This window comes from Taudactylus pleione, unplaced genomic scaffold (genome assembly GCF_031769625.1).
Source record: "Taudactylus pleione unplaced genomic scaffold, aTauple2 ptg000012l, whole genome shotgun sequence".
In the NCBI taxonomy this organism is placed as follows: Eukaryota; Metazoa; Chordata; class Amphibia; order Anura; family Myobatrachidae; genus Taudactylus; species Taudactylus pleione.
Genome location: NW_028284415.1, coordinates 11,498,248 through 11,520,775, shown reverse-complemented (window position 1 = coordinate 11,520,775; position 22,528 = coordinate 11,498,248). Strand labels below are relative to the sequence as shown.

Sequence of the window (22,528 nt, the reverse complement as noted above, 5' to 3'; positions counted from 1 at the left end):
TAATTTTATATTGTAGAGGTGTCAGCATAGTTCAGTAGCTTTTAAAGCGCATCTGTCACCTGTATATAGCTGAGAATTCAATTCTGTGGGCTTAGGCCTCTATGTACTACAATTTGCACTTCAAATGTGGTTGTAGACTATTTTCACCTAAATTCTTCTTGGCAATTTAGGAAATATCACAAGAAGAATGTATTAATGTTCACTCGCTGAAAACCTCCCCTGCCGCTGCTGCCTGCCCACCGCCGCTGTCCCTCTTCTCCTCCACTGTCTGTCCTAACCCTGTGGCTGCTGCCCTAGCCCCCTACCCCTGGTGTAAAAAAGGAAGAAAAGAATACCTGCATCAGGGGCTGAGCAGTGACCTCCTCTGACCAGCAGATCAGCTGATGTTGCAGTCGGCTGAAATGCAGAAAAATGCCGGACGGCACTTTCCTGTATCTCAGCTGACAGCAGTCATTCGCTGATCCGCCCGTCAGATAAGGTCACCGATTGCCGGTCCCAGTGCAGGTACAGTAAGTGTTTGTTTTTTAACTATGTTTTTTTTTTACAGGGATCAACTTGTGGTGTACTTAGACGACAAAGCTGATCACAAGGGCCGGCTCCTGGCTCTGCTCTGCCTGTATGAGCAGAGGACGATTCAGGGAATTGGGAGGGGGGAACCCTTCTTAATCCCATCTCCAAATGGCGTTGTAAAAACAAGGCTACGTTAAAAATACCCTTGGTAAATTTCAAGCAAATTGCATTTCTCACTACAAGTATGGGATATGCGATCTGCTAAAAAAATGTGAATTAAATTTTATGTTCACCTGAAATATCATTGTACCGCATTTAGAAAAATTCGATTTTGTAAGCCTTTTTCTAAATCGAATTCGATGTGGCTCAATTTTGACTAGTTATTTCTTGTTCCATTTTGGATGCCCATGTCCAAATCGAACACAAAGTCAAACTTAAAAATGCAATTTTAGCATGAGCAGGTGCAGGTTACGAGGGCCAGTCCTACCATTATGCCTGGTACGCGGTTGTGTAGGATGCCATAGTGTAGAGGGTGCCATAATCCGCAGATCAACAGTGACAGTGATGGCCCGGGGAAAGGGGCAGGCTGGGCCAGGTGGCAGGGTGCCGCTGTCATCTGCCCCTGGACCAGTACAATTTAACCTTGAGGGGGGCGTCAGTTGCCTGCAGCCACACACTGCACACACAAGCAGGGCTAAAGCATTGGGGAACCGGTGGGCATCAACATCAGTCTGCCACCGGGCACTGGACAGGCTGAGCACTTGGGTGGGGACGGGGCTACCTTATGACTCCTCGGATCTATCAGCCAGTGATCCAAGTAATCAGAACTAATGTAAGTTGAACTTTCTGCTTCAGTCACCAGGCAGCCCCACCCCCACCTCAGAGCTCAGCCTGTACAATCCCCGGCAGCATGATCAGACATGACAGGACAATGCAGACTTAGAGGAGCCGGAAGATGGCCCTGCCTGGGTGCCTTTCACTTTCCTGCCAGTGTTGTTAAAGGTAGTGTAGCCTGCCTGGGAGGACCCTGGGGGAAGGGGGGGGGTGAGGGGTGGAGTGGGGTACTCTATGTGGGAATGGGGGCAGGGGAAAACACTATGTGAGATAGGGAAGCACAAGTGGGATGTGGGGCAGGGGAGAGCACTATGTGGGATCTGGGAGTGAGGAAAACATTATGTGGGATGGGTTGGAGGGGAAAGCACTATGTGGGAGTGGAGGCAGGTAAAGCACTTTGTGAGATGGGGAAAGCACTATGCGGGATGTGGAGGTGAGGAAAACACGATGTGGGATGGGTTGGAGAGGAAAGCACTATGTGGGAGTGGAGGCAGGTAAAGCACTTTGTGAGATGGGGAAAGCACAATGCGGGATGTGGAAGTGAGGAAAACACTATGTGGGATGGGTTGGAGGGGAAAGCACTATGGGCCTGCTCTGAGGCACATAAAAAGGACCATTTATTACTCTGTGGAAACGTGGCTGTTTCTATTGCTGCTTATCGCGGCAATAGAAAATCAGTTATCACTGCAGCTGGTGTAGCCGAGTGCTACACAACTCCTTGGCAATAATGGTTGGCAGTGGTTTAGTTTTGTTGCAAAATTCTGTATGCATATGCAGATCCGTTACCCTGCTTGCTGGTTTACTCAAGTGCAGAGGACTGGAAGCACAGATTTAGGCTTCCAATTCCATATTTTCACATTTATACACTGAAGGAACGGAAAGCCAAAAAGGGGATTACATGCTTAGAAAAGCAGAGCGGAGATTATTAAGTAGTGGGTAGAATGATACACATTGCTCAACCTCCCCCTAAAAAAAATTGCAGTGGAGCTGGCGACTGGTAATTGCGTCCCTGCTGGTCGCTGTATAATTAGTCAGGGACACCAGATAAAGACATGGACAACAGGATAGAAAGATAATTTATTGTAATGCGAGCAGTACGTTTGTACATGCATCTGCCTAATTTATCAGTTGATCTTGGTTTGTATTACTGTATGGGGTGGGCCTGCTTTATGTAGATTTCCAATGTGTCTGGTAAATCAGTCTGTCACTGGGAGACCTAGGTAAATCACTGATGAATACACAACAGCCAACACAAATAATATGATGTAATGGGAACTTTACAGTCAATCATTTTTATATTCCAGACAGATTTTATTCTTTTTTTGCTCCTTCACCCAGATATGCTTATGTCTGTGCATTGTTTACAGCTGTATCTACAAAGTGGTTTTGTTGTTGCAGTAACAAGCAAAAAAAATAGATAAATCTGCCTGGGAGACAACGTTGTCAGTTTTTTTTTTTTTTTGTATTCAGATATAGATACATATAATATAAGGGTTAAACAGCTCCGCAGCAGGCACTGCCATTCCAGATATGGCAATACTCTGGTTTGGGAGGTGCCCGGCTGCCTTTATGTACCTACGATACAAGGCAGCATCAAGTGCTTTCAACCTCAAACAGACTAATTTCTTCATATGAAAGAAACCAATTAGTGGATATGTGAGAGTTACAGATGATATGTTCAGCTAGACAATTATCTAGGGCAGGAAATTTGTGCCTGTGATAAGTACTGGACAGCCTCTGATAATACCAACTTCCTTCCCACACTCTGGAGTCTGACCAGAGCAGAAAAAACAAAGTGCTTGTAATTAGTTTTAACATTTAAATGTAATATAAACTCCTAGAATCCTCTCTTTACTGCGCAGTCTGTGGAAATGAGGAGTGGAAATTGTTCATCTTGATTTACTTCACTGCAGGACATTGTTGAAATTCATCCAGCTTGGCTTTAAACATTAGGTCCTTGTAAGGAGTAGTTTTTATTGCCAACAGATCCATCCATATGAGTGTAATGCTGCATTGCTTTGTTTTTGCATAGGGCTCTATTTATTAACATTATTGACATTAATAGTAACATTATTTTTACTAAAATAAAGTGAAAAAGGGTGTTTTCACACCCTTTTCACATTATTTTAGTATCACCTAAAGTTACTAAAGGGCAATTGGAGTAGAATTCGTAAAATTCTACTCCAAGCTCTAATTATCACTTATTTTTAGTAATGCGGGGGGTTCCGCGATCACGGGGTCGGGGCTTAGCGACGGCCGGTCGGCGCATGCACAGGCACTTGTCACGTTTTTTTTTGCGAAAATACCGTGATAAGTGTGCGGAGGGGATTTGCAGGGACAGAGCTTTATCGCAAGCTCTGTCCCTGCAAGGGATTTTTAGTAAATCCCTGTGATATTGGCTGAATTCGCAATGCGAATTCAGTCGGTAATATCACACTACAATCTGCATTCCCTATGCGGATTGTAGTAAATAGAGCCCCAAATGTTACAGACTTGCTCCTTCAAATTCTCACTGGGGCAATTCCAGGCAACCTTTTTCCCATGGTTTCTGTAATATAGAACTCACAAAACATACAAGTTTGCCTCTAGGATGCCAAGATGGGTGTGAATGGTACCACAATTCAGAATCTGCAATCTCTGTGACTGTGAGATGAACCACAGAACTACTGTTAAAATGGCTGCATGGAGCAGCGGAATCGGTATGTAATGCCGGATCAAATACCGACAGCGGAAGCCCGATAGGCTGGAATCCCGTCAGCATCAGGTAAGTAGTCTAACGGTTAGACTTTAACCCTCCCCTCTCCCCGCCCTAACCCTCCCTTAGGGGTACCTAACCCTAACCTCCCCCCTTAGTGCCTAACCCTATCCTCCCCCAATTAGTGCCTAAACCTAATCCCCCCTCCCCACAACCTAAAAAATTATTAAACTAAGTAAAATGTGGTTACTTGTCTTCTTTAGGGTCAGTTATGTGGTGGTGGACAGGGTTGTCCTTCTGTTTGTCCTCACTTGATTGGCAGCCACCTGCATTGGTTTTGCCTATAACATTGACCATAAATAATTTGGTTTGGTACTGGACCACCAATTCGTAAACCTGCTGCAGATGCCCTGCAGCACCCTAGGATGCCACTGGACCCAGTTTGGGAACCATTGCTGTAAGCAAAATTAGGGAGTTATTTTCCACCACTTTAACAGGCCACACCTCCAATTATGTCACCTCCCCAGGAATGTCACACTTACCCACATAACTCATATCTGCTACTAGACCACACCTGCAAGCAATTGTATTCTGAGAGGTTAATCATGCCTCAAACTGACAGGAAAGCTCTAGAAGGCTAGTGTTAGCCCATGCATGCAAGATCTGCAAAGTTTTGCTTGTAATATATTGACCCCATAGATAACTCTGGGGATGCCTGATAGAGGATTGGCGGACAGAAACCAGGCGATATCTCTGACACCTGTCAGAGTCCCGGTGTTGGCATCCTGAATGCTGGCATCTCAAAGGAATGTAGTGGGGTTAGGGGGAGGGTTAAGGTTAGGTACTAGGGAGAGGCATAGGTTTAGGCTGTGGGAGGGAGGGTTAGGTTTTGGCTGTAGGCAGGGCAGGTTTGGTTTAGGCTGCGGAGCAGAGGGTTAGGTTGAGGTCGCGGGGAGGGAAGGTAGGAGAAGGGTTAGGATATCGACCGACAGGTGTCAGTATCCTAACCCATACTTGCTGACTTTAAAGTAGTCCTTTCCGAGAGCAGCCGGAGAGGCTCAGCGTTGGGGGGCGAGGCCAGGCTATAGCCGTCATTAGGCCCCGCCCCTTCACAGTAAATCCTCGTGCTTTGTGGGTCAGTGAGGGGGCGGGGCTAATTGATATGATTTATGTCATTAAGCCCCGGACCCCAACATTTCTTGGAAAATCTCCCCATCCTTCACAAGGAAGTGGGCGGGATGCGGGAGATCAGCCTACTCTTCCGGGGCCGGTGGGGTTACCTGAAAAATCAGTAGCCTTCCGCGACTCCCTTGAGAGTAGGCAAGTATGTCCTGACCCTGTTGGAATGCCAGTATTGGGATTTTGACCGTCAGTATCACGAGCGTCGGCATTCCGTATCCAACTCAACCCATGTGTACCTGGAAATGTATTTTCCCATAAAAGTGCAACTGGGAGGTAAACAATAGAGATGAGACCTAGAGGATGCAGAAGAACCAGGAAATCCCCACTAAATGCTTCTCTGCATCTCTCATTTCAGCATGCACCTACTCCGCAAGGATAATGTCCCCCTACTAACATCATAAAAGTGCAAATTTCTACATCTTGGTTGGAAAGTGCTTCTCTGTAAAAATATGTGAATTTGCTCTACAGTAGTCACATGACATCATAACATTTGCATCAGACTCCTGCATTGATCTTGGGTGTGGTATAACAGATAGACAGTAATTATATAGACAATGTCTAGATAGACACCAGATATTAGACAGTCAACAGTTAAACAGGTACAAAAGGTCGACAGGAACAATAGTTCGACATGAAAATTGTCGGCACAAAAATGGTCGACATTTTCATTTTAAGCCCTAATCTTCACCCTAACCCTCCCCTTGGTGCCTAACCCTAACCCTCCCTCTTGGTGCTTAACCCTAACCGTGGGGGTAAGTGCCTAACCCTGACCGTGGGGGTAAGTGCCTAACCCTCCAGTAAGTGCCTAACCCTAACCCTAAACCTAATCCTAAAAAAACTTAAAAAAAATGTGAGCATTTTTTGTCGCACTTTTGACCCTGTCGACCTTTTGTACCTGTCAACCTTTTTACATGTCGAACTTTAGTGTGTCTGACTTTTGTCCCTATCTACCTTTTGTCCCTGCCTAACTATTGACTGTCTAACATCTGATGTCTATCTATACAACGTCTATCTAATTACTGCCTATCTATAGTCCGGAACCCATTGATCGGGTGTGTTATAACATAGACAGTAATTATATATACAATGTCTAGATAGACACCAGATGTTAGACAGTCAATAGTTAGACAGGGACAAAAGGTCGATAGGAACAAAAGTTTGATATGAAAATGGTCAACACAAAAATGGTCAACATTTTTAATTTTAAGCTCTAATCTTCACCCTAACCCTCCCCTTGGTGCCTAACCCTAAACCTCCCTCCTGGTGCTTAACCCTAACCGTGGGGGTAAGTGCCTAACCCTAACCCTCCAGTAAGTGCCTAACCCTAACCCTCCAGTAAGTGCCTAACCCTAAACCTAATCCTAAAAAACTTTTTAAAAAAATGGGTCGACCATTTTTTGTCGCACTTATGTCCCTGTCTACCTTTTGTCCCTGACAAACTATTGACTGTCTAACATCTGGTGTCTATCTAGACCAGGGGTGGGGAACCTTTTTTCTGTCGAGGGCCATTTTGATATATATAACATTATTCGTGGGCACGGTGCAGGCCGCGGTCCCTCAATGTGACGTCGCACAGGGCGAGGCCACAATTCACCGTTGATTACAGCAATACCCAGAGCATCCTGAGGATGCTCCGGGGAGGTGTAAGGGCAGCGGTGTACCGTCAAAAGGGTCCTAAGGATGCCCCTTGGCGGCACTGCTGCATAGATACTGGCTGCAGGGTGCCATTCTGGGTACTCTGCTAGCCAGATGAGGCTAGCAGAAAAAAGCTCTGAGGGCCAGACCTAATGATTCCCCGTGCCTTATATGGCCCCTGGGCCTGAGGTTCCCCCATCCCTGATGTAGACATTGTCTATCTAATTACTGTGTATCTATAGTCCAGAACCCATTGATCAGGTGTGGTATAACAGATAGACAGTAATTATATAGACAATGTCTAGATAGACACCAGATGTTAGACAGTCCATAGTTAGACAGGGACAATTACACAGATATGGGATTGTAAAGTAATATAGCTGGCAACATTTAAAACTATCTTCCAGTGATGTTTTACAGCCACAGAGGTTATACTAGTTATGTATAATATAAGTATCAGACCCATTCATCATTCATGTAACACTGGAGATGTCACAGATATCTCATGGTTACAAATGTGCCTTGATAATTTCCACAATCCCCATACTTTAGTATGGAGATGTAGAAATTATGAATTATTTATAGAATTATGAAATTCATCATGTTCTGAAAATGCTGTACGCCACCCTGAGACACCAGAGGCCACGAGGAAGGGGTGGGGGGTGGGGGCAAAAACAACTGGGAATAGAGGGGGGGAAGGGGAGCAGACGTAGTGAGGAAATCCTTATGGATACCACACCTGTAGTATGACTTTTCTGAGAAGCTGACTTCGCAAAAAGAGCAGCTTTTCAGAAGTGCTACTTTTGTTAGTGAGATATGATGAATGCCCCCAAAAGATTTTTTTAAACTCGCAGCGAATTTAAAACATAATTATCACTAGTGATAATTATGTCACATTGAATAGGCCCCTTAGTATCACTGCTATGTTACTGTGACTCACTGCTTTCCAAATACAGCCCCTGCCCCAATGCTCATGTTTTCAGGTAAAATAAATAGGACGGAGTGCGTTTCATATGCAAGGAGTTAAAGTAAACACCCGAGCCTGTGGGTGTCGGCTTCTAGACAAGAAGGGGCTAGTTGTTTAGTGAGATAGTGTTGTGGGGTGGGGTTAGGTTTGGTTAGCCTATAGGATTGGCAGAGGGTGGGTCAGTGCTATTTCAGAGTTGCTGCTTGGCAGCCATTTTATAGAAATTTCTCTGGTCGGCTGTTTGAGCAGGTGCTGTGCTAGTGACAGGAAAACTTCACTTTATGTGACTTATACTTCTATTTATTATCTCTACCTACTTCTATTTCTTCTCTCTGTCTTTTCATGTCATTCTCTCTGCCCCTCTGCCTGTTTTTTCACTGTTCTTATACCCTGTATTCTGCCTTTCTCTGATTTCCATTTATTTATATATCTGCTCCATTTCTGTCCTGTCTTCCTTCTTCCCATTGTGTATATATTTAATTATCCTCACTGAGGTGATCACTGATGGTAAAAACTCTGCTATTTATAATACTACAGAATATACACAGTGTGTAGTGATAACATTGAGGTATGCATATTGCTGTGTATAATAGTGCAGTATATACACAGTGTGTAGTGATAACATTTAGCTGTACACTCTGCCATGTATAATAGTACAGAATATACACAGTATGTAGTGATAACATTGAAGTGTACACACTGCTATGTATAATAGTGCAAAGAATACACAGTGTGTAGTGATAACATTGAAGTGTACACACTGCTATGTATAATAGTGCAAAGAATACACAGTGTGTAGTGATAACATTGAGGTGTGCATACTGCTATGTATAATAGTGCAAAGAATACACAGTGTGTAGTGATAACATCGAGCTGTACACACTACTATGTATAATGGTACAGAGCATACACAGTGTATAGTGATTACATTGAGGTATGCATACTGCTATGTATTATAGTACAGAGTATACAGATTATAAATACACACTTGTGCACTCACACTGAAGGAAGGCTGCTTAATACCTACCGTATATACTCGAGTATAAGTCGACCCGAATATAAGCCGAGGTACCTACTTTTACCCAAAAAAACTGGGAAAACTTACTGACTCGAGTATAAGCCTAGTGTGGGAAATGGCAGCAGCTGGTAGTGCCCCCAGTAGTAATTCCCCCTGGTTGTGCCCCCAGTAGTAATCCCTCCTGGTAGTGCCCCCAGTGGTAATCCCCCCTTTCAGTGCCTCCAGTAGTAATCCCCCCCTGGTAGTACCCCCAGTAGTAATCCCCCCTTTTAGTGCCCCCTGTAGTAATCCTCCCCTGGTAGTTCCCCCAGTGGTAATCCCCCCTTTTAGTGCCCCCTGTAGTAATCCCCCCTTTTAGTGCCCCCTGTAGTAATCCCCCCTGTAGTAATCCCCCCCTGGTAGTGCCCCCTGTAGTAATCCCCCCCTTGTAGTTCCCCCAGTGGTAATCCCCCCTTTTAGTGCCCCCTGTAGTAATCGCCCCCTGATAATGCCCCTTGGTAGTGCCCCCTGTAGTAATCGCCCCCTGGTAGTGCCCCCTGATAATGCCCCCTGGTAGTGCCCCCTGTAGTCATCGCCCCCTGGTAGGGCCCCCTGTAGTCCCCCCCCCCCCTAGTAGAGAGAGACGTGAAAAGATAAAAAAAAAAAATCACTTACCTGAACTCCCGCTCCTGGTCCCGCCGCTGTCCGCTCCTCCGGCCGCTTTGCATGGGAGAGACGTCGTCATGACGACGTGTCTCCCATCACCCACTGCAGGAGCCGGAAGATGGCTCCCGCAGTGGGAGCAGCAGCAGCCGCTGAGAGTCTGACAGACTCTCAGCGGCTGCTGATTACACCAAACACGCAGCTGCCAGTTCCGGCGGCTGTGTGTTTGGCAGTGTGTAGCGCTGACCGAACTCCGTCCGGTCAGCGCTACACTTGAATCGAGTATAAGCCGAGGGGGTACTTTTTCAGCACATTTTTTGTGCTGAAAAACTCGGCTTATACTCGAGTATATAAGGTAAGTGATAAACACCAGATCACAAGATACAAATTCTTAAAAAATAAAAAGGTCCAAGCGTTCTACCTTAAAAAGGTACAATACAACCCAGATTTAACGGGTAAGGATAAATACATATAGTTTCAAAGAAACGAATATAAGATCTCTGATATATAGTCACATTTTTCATAGGAAGATAATTTCCACCGGATAGTGATGTCACCAATACTTCAATATGATACAGAAAGTCATTAAGTAGTCCAAACTTGAGTCCTCCAAAAAAGCAGTTTTCAATACTATGTGTCCCTTAGTATTCTATTGTCCCTCGTAAAGACATCATAAAAAATATAAGGGGAACACATCCATAGTGTTAAGCAGTAAATCATTTATTGCAACATAAAAATACACATCATAAATGGCTGCATACCATATAAGTCCTTTTTGGAAAAGGTACAAATCAATACATATAGGGGACATTTTCATTAGGTCCCCCTACTGAGCTGTACCAAAATACTCCACCAATGCGTTTCTACCTATACAGTAGGTCTTTTTCAAGGTGTGTTTGTATATCAGACCAGGATCAGGTCTTTATAGGGATTCAAGTCTCCGTCCACTTCCTGTCTCATGGGTGGATATAAGTTATAAATAAAAATAAATATCTACATATACAAAGTACTAATGTATAAGCTCATCGCTAATTAGGTACGCTGTATCCTCAGCTACTGCGTTATATAGCAAGCCATAATCCCCTTTTGTTAGTGATAATCATCACTTTCTGTAACTCGAGGACGCTTCTAGCATGCCTAGTAATGGAACGCACACTGCCAGCTACGTGACCCACGGACATGAAATGGTTGCGGGGGACTCGGTGTGTGTGCAATGCCATGGAGCACATGACGCAATCCACAGGACCACTAGGTCTAACATGACGGCAAAGTACTGGACAAGTCAGGGTGTATGTCTGCATGCCAGCACTTGTCTGTCCACCAGAAATAACTACCCTGGGGACATCATTGTATAACATGAGTTCACTAGTTTGATATAAATGCAAAATAGGTAATTCTCTAATATAATTAGTATATAGCAAACGGCTTCGGTATTATAAACAATAAATATAAAACTGCATATCAATTATAATAAAAGTGCATATATGTATGTAAACAGTAATAAGATCTATAAAATAACCAGCATAAAAACACAATCTAAAAATAATATAAAATCATGTTATTATATGAATCAAAACCATTTAAAAATTCTTAAAACTATAAAAACCACTTTAGTTCGAAATCTGTATTTAAACCCTATGGCTGTAGTGTTTTAATTTCGCATATGGATTTCATTTCTGCCTTCGCTAAAAATGTATCAGTACCTTTTGTACGCCAATTGCCTTCAATCTTTTTAATCCCTATAATGATTTTGATATTTTTGAGGGAATGGTTGGCAACACCTTTTTTAATATTCCGCAGGTGTTCTGCCTATCTGTCTCGGAATCTCCTTGTGGTTGTTCAAATATATTGGTGGCCACAAACATTCGATTAAATAAATACAATTGATACTGTTGCACGTAATAAAATCTTAAATTTTTAAACATTTGTGTAGTGGCATAAGATGTGATTTCTTAAATTTTTCTGGCTTGATTGCTATGAGAAATACATACAGTACATTACAGGACCCACAGCGGAATATCAAATTCTGTGGTAAAATGTCTCATAAATGGGATCTTATAGAACATATTACATATAGTTTTTTATATATAGTTATTTATGTAGCTATCGGTATAGTGATAACACTGAGGTGAGCGCTCTGTATAAGAGCACTGAGTATACACAGTGTATAGTTATAACACTGAGGTGAACACACTGCTCTGTATAGTAATACTGAGTAACACAGTGTATAGTTGTAACACTGAGGTGTGCACACAGCTCTGTATGATGGTACTGAGTATAATAATGCTGAGTATGCATAGTGTATAGTTACACCACTAAGGTAAGATACACTGCTCTGTATAATAGTGCTGAGTATAGACAGGGTATAGTTATTACACTGATGATGAGCACACCGCTTTGTATGGTAATACTGAGTATACACGGATAATGGTCACACAAAGGGCTATGTGTGTGTTTATAATTAATTCCTTTAGCTCCTCCCCCAGTAGCGCCACTCACAGTTCCTGAACCTACTTTTCTCGGAAAATTACACTGGTCACACCACACTGTATAATACACTTTGACCCCGTTGGCAGTAGCGGTAACCACAGCCCCTCCCCTTTACAATATTCCAAGGGAGCCCTAATACTGCTACAAATGCAAGCAATAATCTTACACTTCTTCTGCAAGGTCTACAGTGGCTGGTCCTGTTGTTCTTTTGGTTTCAGTTTCTCTTTCAGAGGCTGCGGTTCCAGAGAATGGTGCTCCCGCTGGGGATGGAGATATAACTGCAGTTTCTGGACATAGTGAACAGATGGTCAGCTCTGATGAGACAACTTTCGCACTTTATGCAGATTGGGTGGCGTACTTGGTCAAAGCGACAGCGAAGGCATAAGCCTAGCAGCCATAGTTTTTCCATATTGGAGGACCTGGATGAAGCCATACATTGTTCGAATAGTCTATTTCGGGCCAGGCATACCCCTGGTGTTAGAACATGCTTGCATATGCCTTGTCGCATTTTGATTAGTTGCATTTTTGCGATTTGGTCCTGCTAGCCTAGTTAGATCAGCGATTTTTGCCCTTCTGCTATACAGCATATTATCAAGCCAGCATGGAGGAGCTAGCATATCAGTCCTTAGCTCCCAGGACCTTGCAATTTATCAGGTTGCTTGGTGGGCAAAGCGTTGAATTTTGGCCCATGTAGGGAGCCGAGGTAAGACCAGTTGAAAGCTTATTCTTGCTTTTCCATAGAGCTTGTTTGCATTGGGACAGGTCCAGTGCTATAGTGGTAATGATGTTAGCAGGCCTGTCTCAAGTTTTTCTGTGTCTTGGGCCTGGAGGACCTTTCAAAGTGTTTCTTGGTCAAGAGAGCTTTGAAGGGGAGGGCCAAGTTGGTCCCTGCTCCTCCTGTTGGTAGGCACCCACTCTATTTGTGTCTTCCTGCATGGTTATTACAAGTTTTTTTCGGCAGTTTTTCAGTTTTAGAGCCCAGATTAGTGCAGCTGCATTGACTGTTGCATTGGGTTTTTTCCGTTGATCAGAGTTAGGCCATGAGCTGAGGAAAGTCTAGTGCTTAAAAATGTACCTTAGACTTCGGTAAAAATTTTGCTTTACATCCTAACTTGAGGACTAGCTACTCGTCATATTTGGGGGTCCTGGGAATTTTGTTTTACCACTAGTTTATAACCTTGGCTGCATGCCGGCTGGTGGATGTTTTATGTTTTGCCTCAGGTCAAGTTAGGATCCCCCTCCCCGCCCCCCCTCTCTCTCTTTGTATTAGGCTTCTGTCTTTGCTACTCTTTTCTTTCCTATTTGTGTTTTTGTTGTGTATTTATTTAATATACAGAATTTATTCCAGTTTTGGAGAGGGTTAGATGGTTTAGGGTTTTTGGAGTATTCCATCTCAGCTCATTTGGAGACGATTACTGCCATGTGCCCCCTATTGCATAGTTTTGTGGTTTGATATCATTCCACAGCAGGTCTGGAGAGCTGGTTTTGTCTCCTGGGACTCTTGTAGGTGGTCAGAAGATGGATAAACCTGGCTGTGGGTTGGAGAGCTGGTTTTGTCTCCTGGGACCCTGTAGGTGGTCAGAAGATGGATAAACCTGGCTGTGAGTTACAGTGTCAAGGGTTTTGGAGGAGTGGTCATTTTACCAGCTTTGATTAGGTCCACTGATGTCCTCTTTAAAGGATGGATAGTGCATTGGAATGGAGTTATTGAGGAGTTAGTTGGAAGAAGTCAAGATGTTGTAGATTAGGGTATGGTGGCGGTGCGGTTCTTAGCTTGGAACCGCTGTTGGCGGGAAAGAACGGTAGCAGTCACCATCTGTCTTTGGAGCTTGAGGTGCTCTCCCTTCCAATACATGGCTTAGGCTGATTTTACCCTACTGGGGTCAGCAGCAACCACCTAACCAGGTGGACCTCACGTCGTGTCATTGGGGTGGGAGGTGGATACCTTGGGCGTGGTAATGGGCTGGCTGCTCACCTCCCATTTAGAAGTTCGATGTGAATATGCAGTTGGTGATCTTGCATTGTGGGGCAGTTCTTTCTGCGCCACCATACTTTGTCTTCTTTCTTTCTTATTCTATTAGTTCAGTTATACATTAAATAGTTTAATTCGTTTAAAATGAAATAAATCTGACCTTCCTTTCCCCTTATATAAGTCTCTGTGTCATTATTTCATTATGACTATGGTTGATGATTTACCCTGCACTGTTAGGAGAGAACACTCATCAGGCGATGGGGAATTTATTACTGATCCAGACAAATAGACAAAGTTGTGCATGATTAAACAAACACTGAAACATGAGCTGCTAGGGGGTGCCTGAGGACTGTATTTGGGAAACACTGCCATAACCCAAATTGATCATAAAATATGCAAGCATCTGGGTCTAAGCCATGATTTTCAGACTGGGAAGCTGGGGTTCCACCTTTCAGCAAACGGTCATACAGATGTGTCCACACACATGTTACTTCCTTGCACGTTAAACAGCCCTTCTAGTTGCACAATGCCGTGGGGTGACTTGGTAGCACTGATCGTCTTTTTGTGCCAATTTTTATCTTCAAATGTGTCTTATTTGTAAAGTGATGCAAATTGGACCCACAAGCAGCTTCTGCTGATTAAAATGATATGCGGCATGCCCAAGGTTGTCTTAACAGCAGTATGGGCCCTGGGCAAAGCATTGCCCACCCATTCACGGGAAAAAAAATGTAAATGGTCAATAAAATTTCAGGCCCTTGTGCAACTGCCCAACAAGCCCAATGGAAGAGATGGCCCTGGGCATGCCTATCTTCTGTGTGTGACTGCGGGTGTATCTGCATGCGAAATACTACGTTACAGTATCACAGCTCCTGACACTGTAACGCAGTATTTCACATGCAGATACACCTGCAGTAGCACACAGAATATAGGCATGCCGCATGTCATTTTAATCAGCGGTTTGAGTGTCCTATTTGCATCACTTTGCAAATAAGACACATTTGAAGGTGAAAAGTCGCACGAAAAGATGCTTGGTTCTACGCGACTTGCAGTGCACGGAGGTAAGATGTACAGGTATGTGGACACATCTGTATTTTCTGTTTATAGTACACATGTATTTCCTTAAAGAATTTACAACTCATACTACCCTATATTTCTGCAAAAAGCTTTGGGGTCAATCCAATTAGGTGCGAATGGCGAGTAGCGAGTCTGTTTCTTGAAACTCGCAGACTTTGCATCGATGCACGCTCCCGAGAATTCTCCAATCCAATTATAAATGCCTATTCACACTACTCGCAGCGGAGGTTTGTGAATTGACTGCCAAATGAGAATTCAGAGACAATCATGAAAAAGTGGGGAGACCATCCTGGACCCCCACAATGGATAATTTCATTAGCAGGACAGCATAGAAGGCTGTTTGTGGGCATTAGGAAGGCACTGTAGGTTTTTAAATGGTGTCAAATGGCTGATTTGTGTTTTTTTTTTTTAATGCAAGAAAATAATAAAAAACAAACTTTTTTTTTTAATCTCAAACGAATAAAATGAAAAAAACGCAAAAATAAAGTAGGAAAAGGGGTGATTTTGTGGTACTTTTAGGGCACCTTTTAAATTATAAAAAAAACAATTATTTTTAAATTAAAAAATATTGTAGACCACTGAAACTTACCTTGAAAAAGACCCCAGAACAACTGGTCGAAACGCGTCGGTGAACACGAGGGATACCACCCATGGACGGAGGTCTTGCAGAGCAGAATCAGACGGCGAGGTGAGCGGTGCCCAGCGGATAGCCTGGGACTTCCACTGAGACTATACACTACACGCTAATTTTTTCTGGCCATTCAGTAATTGCAACCCTATGTCTATGTGGGACACCTCATGCAGAGGACTACATGCTGCTAACTTTATTCTAATGTTATGTGTTTATGTTTATTAAATTGTGCTTCACTATATGCACTTTCTTTTATTCTTTTCTGAGTCATACCACGTCCTTTGAGAGGACTATTCTTTCAACGATCATATTGCACATATGTTGTTATCCAGTGGACTGGAAAACTTTTTACCCCCAAAAAGTTTGGGGTAAATTGAATGAAAATTGAAACTTCCAATTGTCTAATTAGTCGTTAGGGGGGGTGTCCAAGGGGTTCAGCACATTGTCGCGACATTTTAACCTTAAAATAAAGATTTTCCTTTCCATCTCTCATCTCTTCATCCCTCACCCATCTCTAATTGGATTGCAAAATTAATTTGCTATGCGAATTCGAAGAGAAAATAGCAACTCGCAATTCGCAGCTAATTTGATTGACCCCTTAATGTTCATATTTTAAACAGCTCATTCTATATTGTGTGTATTTAGTCTAATTCTCCTCCCTAGGGGTGTGCTTACTGCTGCCTATCATATCAATGCAACTATAAACTTGGCGTAACTAAAACATTTGACGTAACTATACATTTTGCTCCCCCCTGCCAAAAAATTTCAGGCGGCCCCCCCACCAAAAAACAATCACACACAAAGACGCTGTTTAAGGTGTGTGGTTTCATGATACAGTAATGTCCCTTACACATTATGACACACTAAGTAATGCCCCTTATAACACATTATGCCACACAATAATGCCCTTATAACAAATAATGCCACACCTTAATGCCCTTACAACACATTATGTCACACAGTAATGCCCTTTACACATTATGCTACATAATACAGCCACGTATAGCATGTAATGACACACAGTAATGCCCTTATAAAAAATTATGCCGCACCGAAATGCCCCTTACACATTATGCCCCTTATAGCACATAATGCCACACAGTAATGCAAATAAAACAAATTATGCCACACTAAGTAATACCCCTAATAGCACATTGTGCCACACAGTAATGCCCCTTAAACATTATGCCACACAGTAATGCCCAATACATCCCACCCTGACAGATCTACTTCACCAACCCTCCTCTCTGCTCCTGCCAGTCTGCACAGTTTCTATGTCCGTGTAGAAACAGATTATTGGGAGCATAGCTTATAACCTGTAAACTGTGTGTATCAAGTTAGTGCCCCCTATACAGTGCCCCCTGTTGTAGTCTCCTTGTAGTTGTGCCTCTTATGCAATGCCCCCTGTAGTAGTGCCCCAATTGCAATACCCCATATTGCAGTGCCCCTTATGCAGGCCCCCTTGTAGCAGTGCCCCTTATGCAATGCCCCCTGTAGCAGTGCCCCTTATGCAGGCCCCCTGTAGCAGTGCCCCTTATGCAATGCCCCCTATAGTAGTGCCCCTTATGCAGGGCCCTCTGTAGTAGTGCCCATATACAGTGCCCCTTTAGTTGTGCCCATATGCAGTGCCCCTTGTAGTTGTGCCCATATGCAGTGCCCCCTGTAGTTGAGCCCATATGCAGTGCCCCCTGTAGCAGTGCCCCTTATGCAATGCCCCCTGTAGTAGTGTCCATTATGCAAGGCTCCCTGTAGCAGTGCCTCTTATGCAATGTCCATTGTAGCAGTGCCCCTTATACAATGCCCCCTGAAGTTGTGCCCCTTATGCAATGCTCCCTGTAGCAGTGCCCCTTAAGCAATGCCCCCTGTAGCAATGCCCATTAAGCAGGCCCCCTGTAGCAGTGCCCCTTATGCAATGCCCCCTGTAGTTGAGCCCATAAGCAGTACCCCCTGTAGTTGTGCCCATATACAGTGCCCCCATAGTTGTGTCCATGTCATGCCCCCTGTAGTTGTGCCCCTTAAATTAGTGCCCCTGGAGTTCTAACCCTTAAAGTAGTGCCTTCCCCCAGTACTTACCTGATCCCACTACCTGCCTGACTCCACGCTGCCATGCTGACTGGATCTAATTTGCGCAGGCTCCTCACATTGCGGGTGACGTCATAACATCACCCACGCACTGCATCACTGGGAACGCTGGCTTCTGAAGCGATCGGAGGCTTCCTTAGCCTCTGATCACTTCAGAAGCCTGCGCTCTCAGTTGCAGTGGCGAAGCAACGGCCCCCGGCGCCCCCAAGCCACCGCGGGGGCTGCGGGGCCCATAGTTACGTCACTGGCATTAACGTTTTCATCTTCACATGCCTTCGTATCACCATCATCTTCCACTATAGTCATTACCCCATATTGTAGTATACAACCACTTTCAGTGGCGGCCAAATGAATAACAAAATCAATTTTATTAAACAAAATCCACGTCTGCACAGACGTCTACAGAGGAGACAGCAATAGAAAGTTTGTCATTTCTGGGGGGCTCAGAGGACCTGTCCTGCAACTGCTACATTTGAATTTAGTTTTGTGACTGATGTTTCATTTCTGCCCCTAAGTACAACAGACCAGTGATAGGCAACCTAATATGCTTCAGTGGCCATATTGGGCATCTCCCTAACATTCTAAAGGGCCAAACATTATCCTTAATTTCAGTAAAAAGTTAAACAATACATTTAATTAAAGAAACAAATATATGTGATAACATATCAGCAGGCATTTTAAGTATTACAATCTATAAGAAACAAATCAGATAATAAATAGAAGATGGAGGCCGCACGTACTGCCCTTGGGCTGCCTGTTGCCCATTAATGCAGTCAGGGCCAGTGAAAGGCTTCTCTGCACCTTAGGCAATACTTCAGCCCACAGCCTCCCCCCACCACCAAAACCCACTTCCCAGCTCCTCGGGTGAAAGTGCAGAGGCGACGATTTGTAAGTTCCACAATTCCCACCTGCTTTGAGTACAACAAGGATATCTCTAAAGGGGCATACACACTAGACGATTCACTCCATGAGCAACATCGTTTAGTGTGTCCCCGGCAGGGGTGTGCTCGATGTCGTTAACGACATTAAGCACACACACTGAATGATATAATTCACAATATCGTTCAGTGCCAGGCACCCTCCCTCATCCCCGAGCATGCAACAACCTGACAATATCGCCAGGCAGCCCTGCATGTTCGTTCAATGAACGACTAAGACCAACGAGCTGCGGAGCGCGCATCCTTGGTCATGGTCGTTATCGCTCATCGTTTTGCGTAAAAACTGGCCGAAAAAGTGAACGATATCATTATCGTTCAGTCGTCCAAAATTTCGGCAAGTGTGTACGCACCTTTAGAGACATTCTTAATAATGTGATGGGCAGCCTCAGTGGGCCCCCCAGCTCCCAGCACCCTAGGCAGCTGCCTAAAGCTGCCTAGTGGTAGAACCATCCCTGACTGCAATAGATGGTCACATTTTACAATGCAGGAAATAAAAAGTACTGGTTGGTTGCCTGGGAAGGTAATTTACGGGGGAAATATAGGGGGAGAGTGACTGCAATTGCATCTGCGCAATGCTAGGGGGAGGGGCAAACAAACTGATCCTCTCGATCCACCTCTGAAATGAGCTGGGTGCAGGGGAGATGGGCCCCTAACCATCAGGGCATCATAGCAATGGCACCACCTGTACCCACTATAGTTACACCTCTGCCTCTCCCATCCCCTTCCTTCTCTGAGCTTGCCTAGGAAAATGACAATAACAGAAACATTCAGTTCTTTTCCTGCTTTTCATCAATCTGTTGCATTATATTTTTATTATTATTATTAATACTAATAATAATGATAATATTTTAGAAGGATTATTTTCACTATTATTGAACACTATTTATTATAAGCTAACATAGCTCAGCAGTTTTCAAACATTTTTTGAACTAGAACTCAAAGAGAACATATACAGTAATATTTAGGTAAGCTGGATTCCCTATGCCGACATCCTCCCAACAATTCATCAGTCTGGTGCAAGGAGGAATAATGTAAACAAATGTCTGATACATTATGATTATTTTTGTACCTATCAAAATAATATTTCCAGCAACATTATTTTTACTCAATAGTTTCCAACAGTTTTTTTCTTTTATTTGTTTAGCTCAGGACCCCCAATTTGTGACATTGTTCTGGGACCACAGAAAAGTCCCAATAGAGGCTGTTCCTAATGTAATGTATTGCAAATATGACAACAAAGAAAAGACTACACTACAATAATATTCCTTTTTCCGGAGTGATAATGTATAACTTGCTACCTGGGTAGTGTCTGTCTTCCTACCCTTTAGTGTAACTTTTAAAATGATCAGCTGTCTCTTTAACTCTTTCTTACCTGCTGTTGTTTTTTTGGCCATGTAACACATCAAATCCCATTCCATTTTAACACAATACTGAATAAAATATTGTCACACCATATGCAGACTCATTTGTTTCCACTTATTTTTGTTATATCGTCAGAGATTTCAGCATGTTACGCCCAGTAGATTCTGCAGCATGCTACAGCCCTATGCAGAGGTTGGCAAGGTTTGGGGTAGCGGTACTTACATCGTCACAAGGGTCCGTCCTGTCATATGTAAAAAACAGAAGTTTACTGATCATCGACCAGGGAAGTCCGCAGTCTGGAGAATCCTTACTTTCCTGTCCGTAGATCCCTGTTACATTGTCACAGCTGCTCTGTCCATCCTCTTGTGCTGATGATATTGCCAGCATAATGTGCTGCTAATGGTTTAACTCCTTCCTCACTTTGCTCCTTGGTTGGGAAGCCAAATACTTTAGTAGAATGATATGGTGTAATGCAAATTGACTTTCCAGCTGTTACAACAAGGAAAACCCATTGTCAGGATTCCTGTTGATTGCAGAATTACTGTGATACAAGTTGGTAGCAGAATTTTGATTCCATCAAGAAGTTTAGGCTTGTCTAATGAACTCATGGCAAATGGATCTTAGCATTGGAGAGGAGAGGGAGGAGATTTCCAGATGTCTCAGGGGAAGCTCCTCTCATCTTTCTCTCACTCATTGATGCAGGTGAACAAATATCAGGGAGGGGGTGGCGTGTATTAAATTTGAATCAATATAAGCCTAGTAATCATTCTTCACATACTGTGATCATAAACAGTTGCTGGTTGCTGTATCTCCTTCTCTATCCAACAACCACTCACCAGTTGTACTTACATACCTTTATGAATAATGCCCAGATTTCCCCACCTACTGTAGTTCGGAAAGTTTGGACATGAGAGGGACTCTGACAATATGCTATACCAGCTAAGAACTGGAAATAACATATGCGTGTTTTTTGCTAAACACAATCACCTTGTCAATATGAATAAAAAAAATAAATTGTGTCTGTACCTTTTTTGCATTTATTATATGGTTAGTTCCCAAACTGTAATCCAAATCACTTTAAAGTCATGGGCATTTGCAGGGCCGTAGCAAGGGTAGTGCGGCCGGTGCCATCGCACAGGGCACCACAGGTCAGGTGGCGCTGCTTGGGCCTGTCAGATTTCTGTTTATTATCATACTCACTTGTAGCTTCCTCTTATTTCATCCCCAGCATCTCCTGGCCTCCCCTATCTCTTCCCTGGCCCCTCCCCATAAGGCCATGGCCCTTTTTTGGGTGTATTATGTCCCTTTGAACAATGAGGGGGCGCCAATGCTCTTTCTGGCACAGGGCACCAAAACGTCTTATTACGGCTCTGGCTCTTGCTATTTTTCACACTGGACATCCTCCTTTACCAAGCGCATACATTTAAGCATGATTCAGAGGTGTAGGCATTTCATTCGCAACTGCACACGTGGATGAATGGGTTCAACGGGACAGGAATGAGATGTTTACACTTAAGTAAAGTTTAGTGAGAACATGTCAGGGGCGTTTAGATGGAATTGCGCATATGCAGAAAACTGTCTCATTTCAGACGGCTCAAGTGAGTGCTGATAATGATGATAGCTACATTCAGAAGCAAATAGATATACAGTAGACAGTGCACTCACATAGATGCGTGCAACCCGGCATACAGGTGTATATCCACATTTACATTAGCTCCATGCACACAGTGCGAGTGGAATTGTGGATGACTTCTGTTCATTTCTGAATTGGTCCCTTTGTTTGAATCGGCGTGTCTGGTGTTCTTAGTCTATCCATTGTGTTTTCTGTTTTCTCAGCTTACCCTTCTATTCCATTTATGTGTTATAATAATTGTATAAAACATAAATATGCGACACTTATATTTTAAAGTCTGTTACTGTTAGAGTCTCCAATAGAAATGGGACAAATGAATTGAAACATACAGTGTGATATCACAATGTCATTGACTGAAAAAGTCAGGGGAGAGTTCAGCCCTTATTATTTGTCACTGATTACACACTTAGAAAAGAGCAAACAGGTTTTTTACAAATATAGTAGCTCAGTAAGGGCAACAGGTGCTGGGAACCAGAGTTAGAGGCTGTGTATTTATGAAAGATATTATTAGTTGTGGGTTTACTTGTTTTTTTAGAAGGATTGCTTTGCCTACAGTAGCCCTGGTAACTACACTCTAGAGGTATACTTACTAAAAGTCGATTTTGGCTTTTTGATGTATTTATAGGTGATTTGCTAGGTGATTTGCTAGGTGATTTGCAAGTCAGGGATTTACTAAAGCCAAAATCGACTATAAAATCGACTATAAAACCGAATCCTGACCAAAATCGACTATTGACCAAACATCGATACTTTCCCATAGACCACTAAAGGATTCTTCATTTACTAACAGTCAGATTGGAAATTGACTACAACATCAACAGAAAAATTCCCACATGAATAGACTATTAAAAAACAGGTAATTT

General features: G+C 43.4%; 1 protein-coding gene across 1 annotated transcript in view; it reads right to left on the bottom strand.

Moving 5' to 3' along the window:
• PIRT (phosphoinositide interacting regulator of transient receptor potential channels) overlaps positions 1-20,419 on the bottom strand; it is an 87,874-nt gene extending 67,455 nt beyond the window's left edge. Inside the window, exon 1 of the mRNA XM_088468406.1 lies at positions 20,255-20,419. Within this exon, the coding sequence (XP_088324532.1) occupies positions 20,255-20,419 (165 nt within the window). The remainder of the gene's footprint in view (positions 1-20,254) is intronic.
• Positions 20,420-22,528: the final 2,109 nt, after the last annotated feature.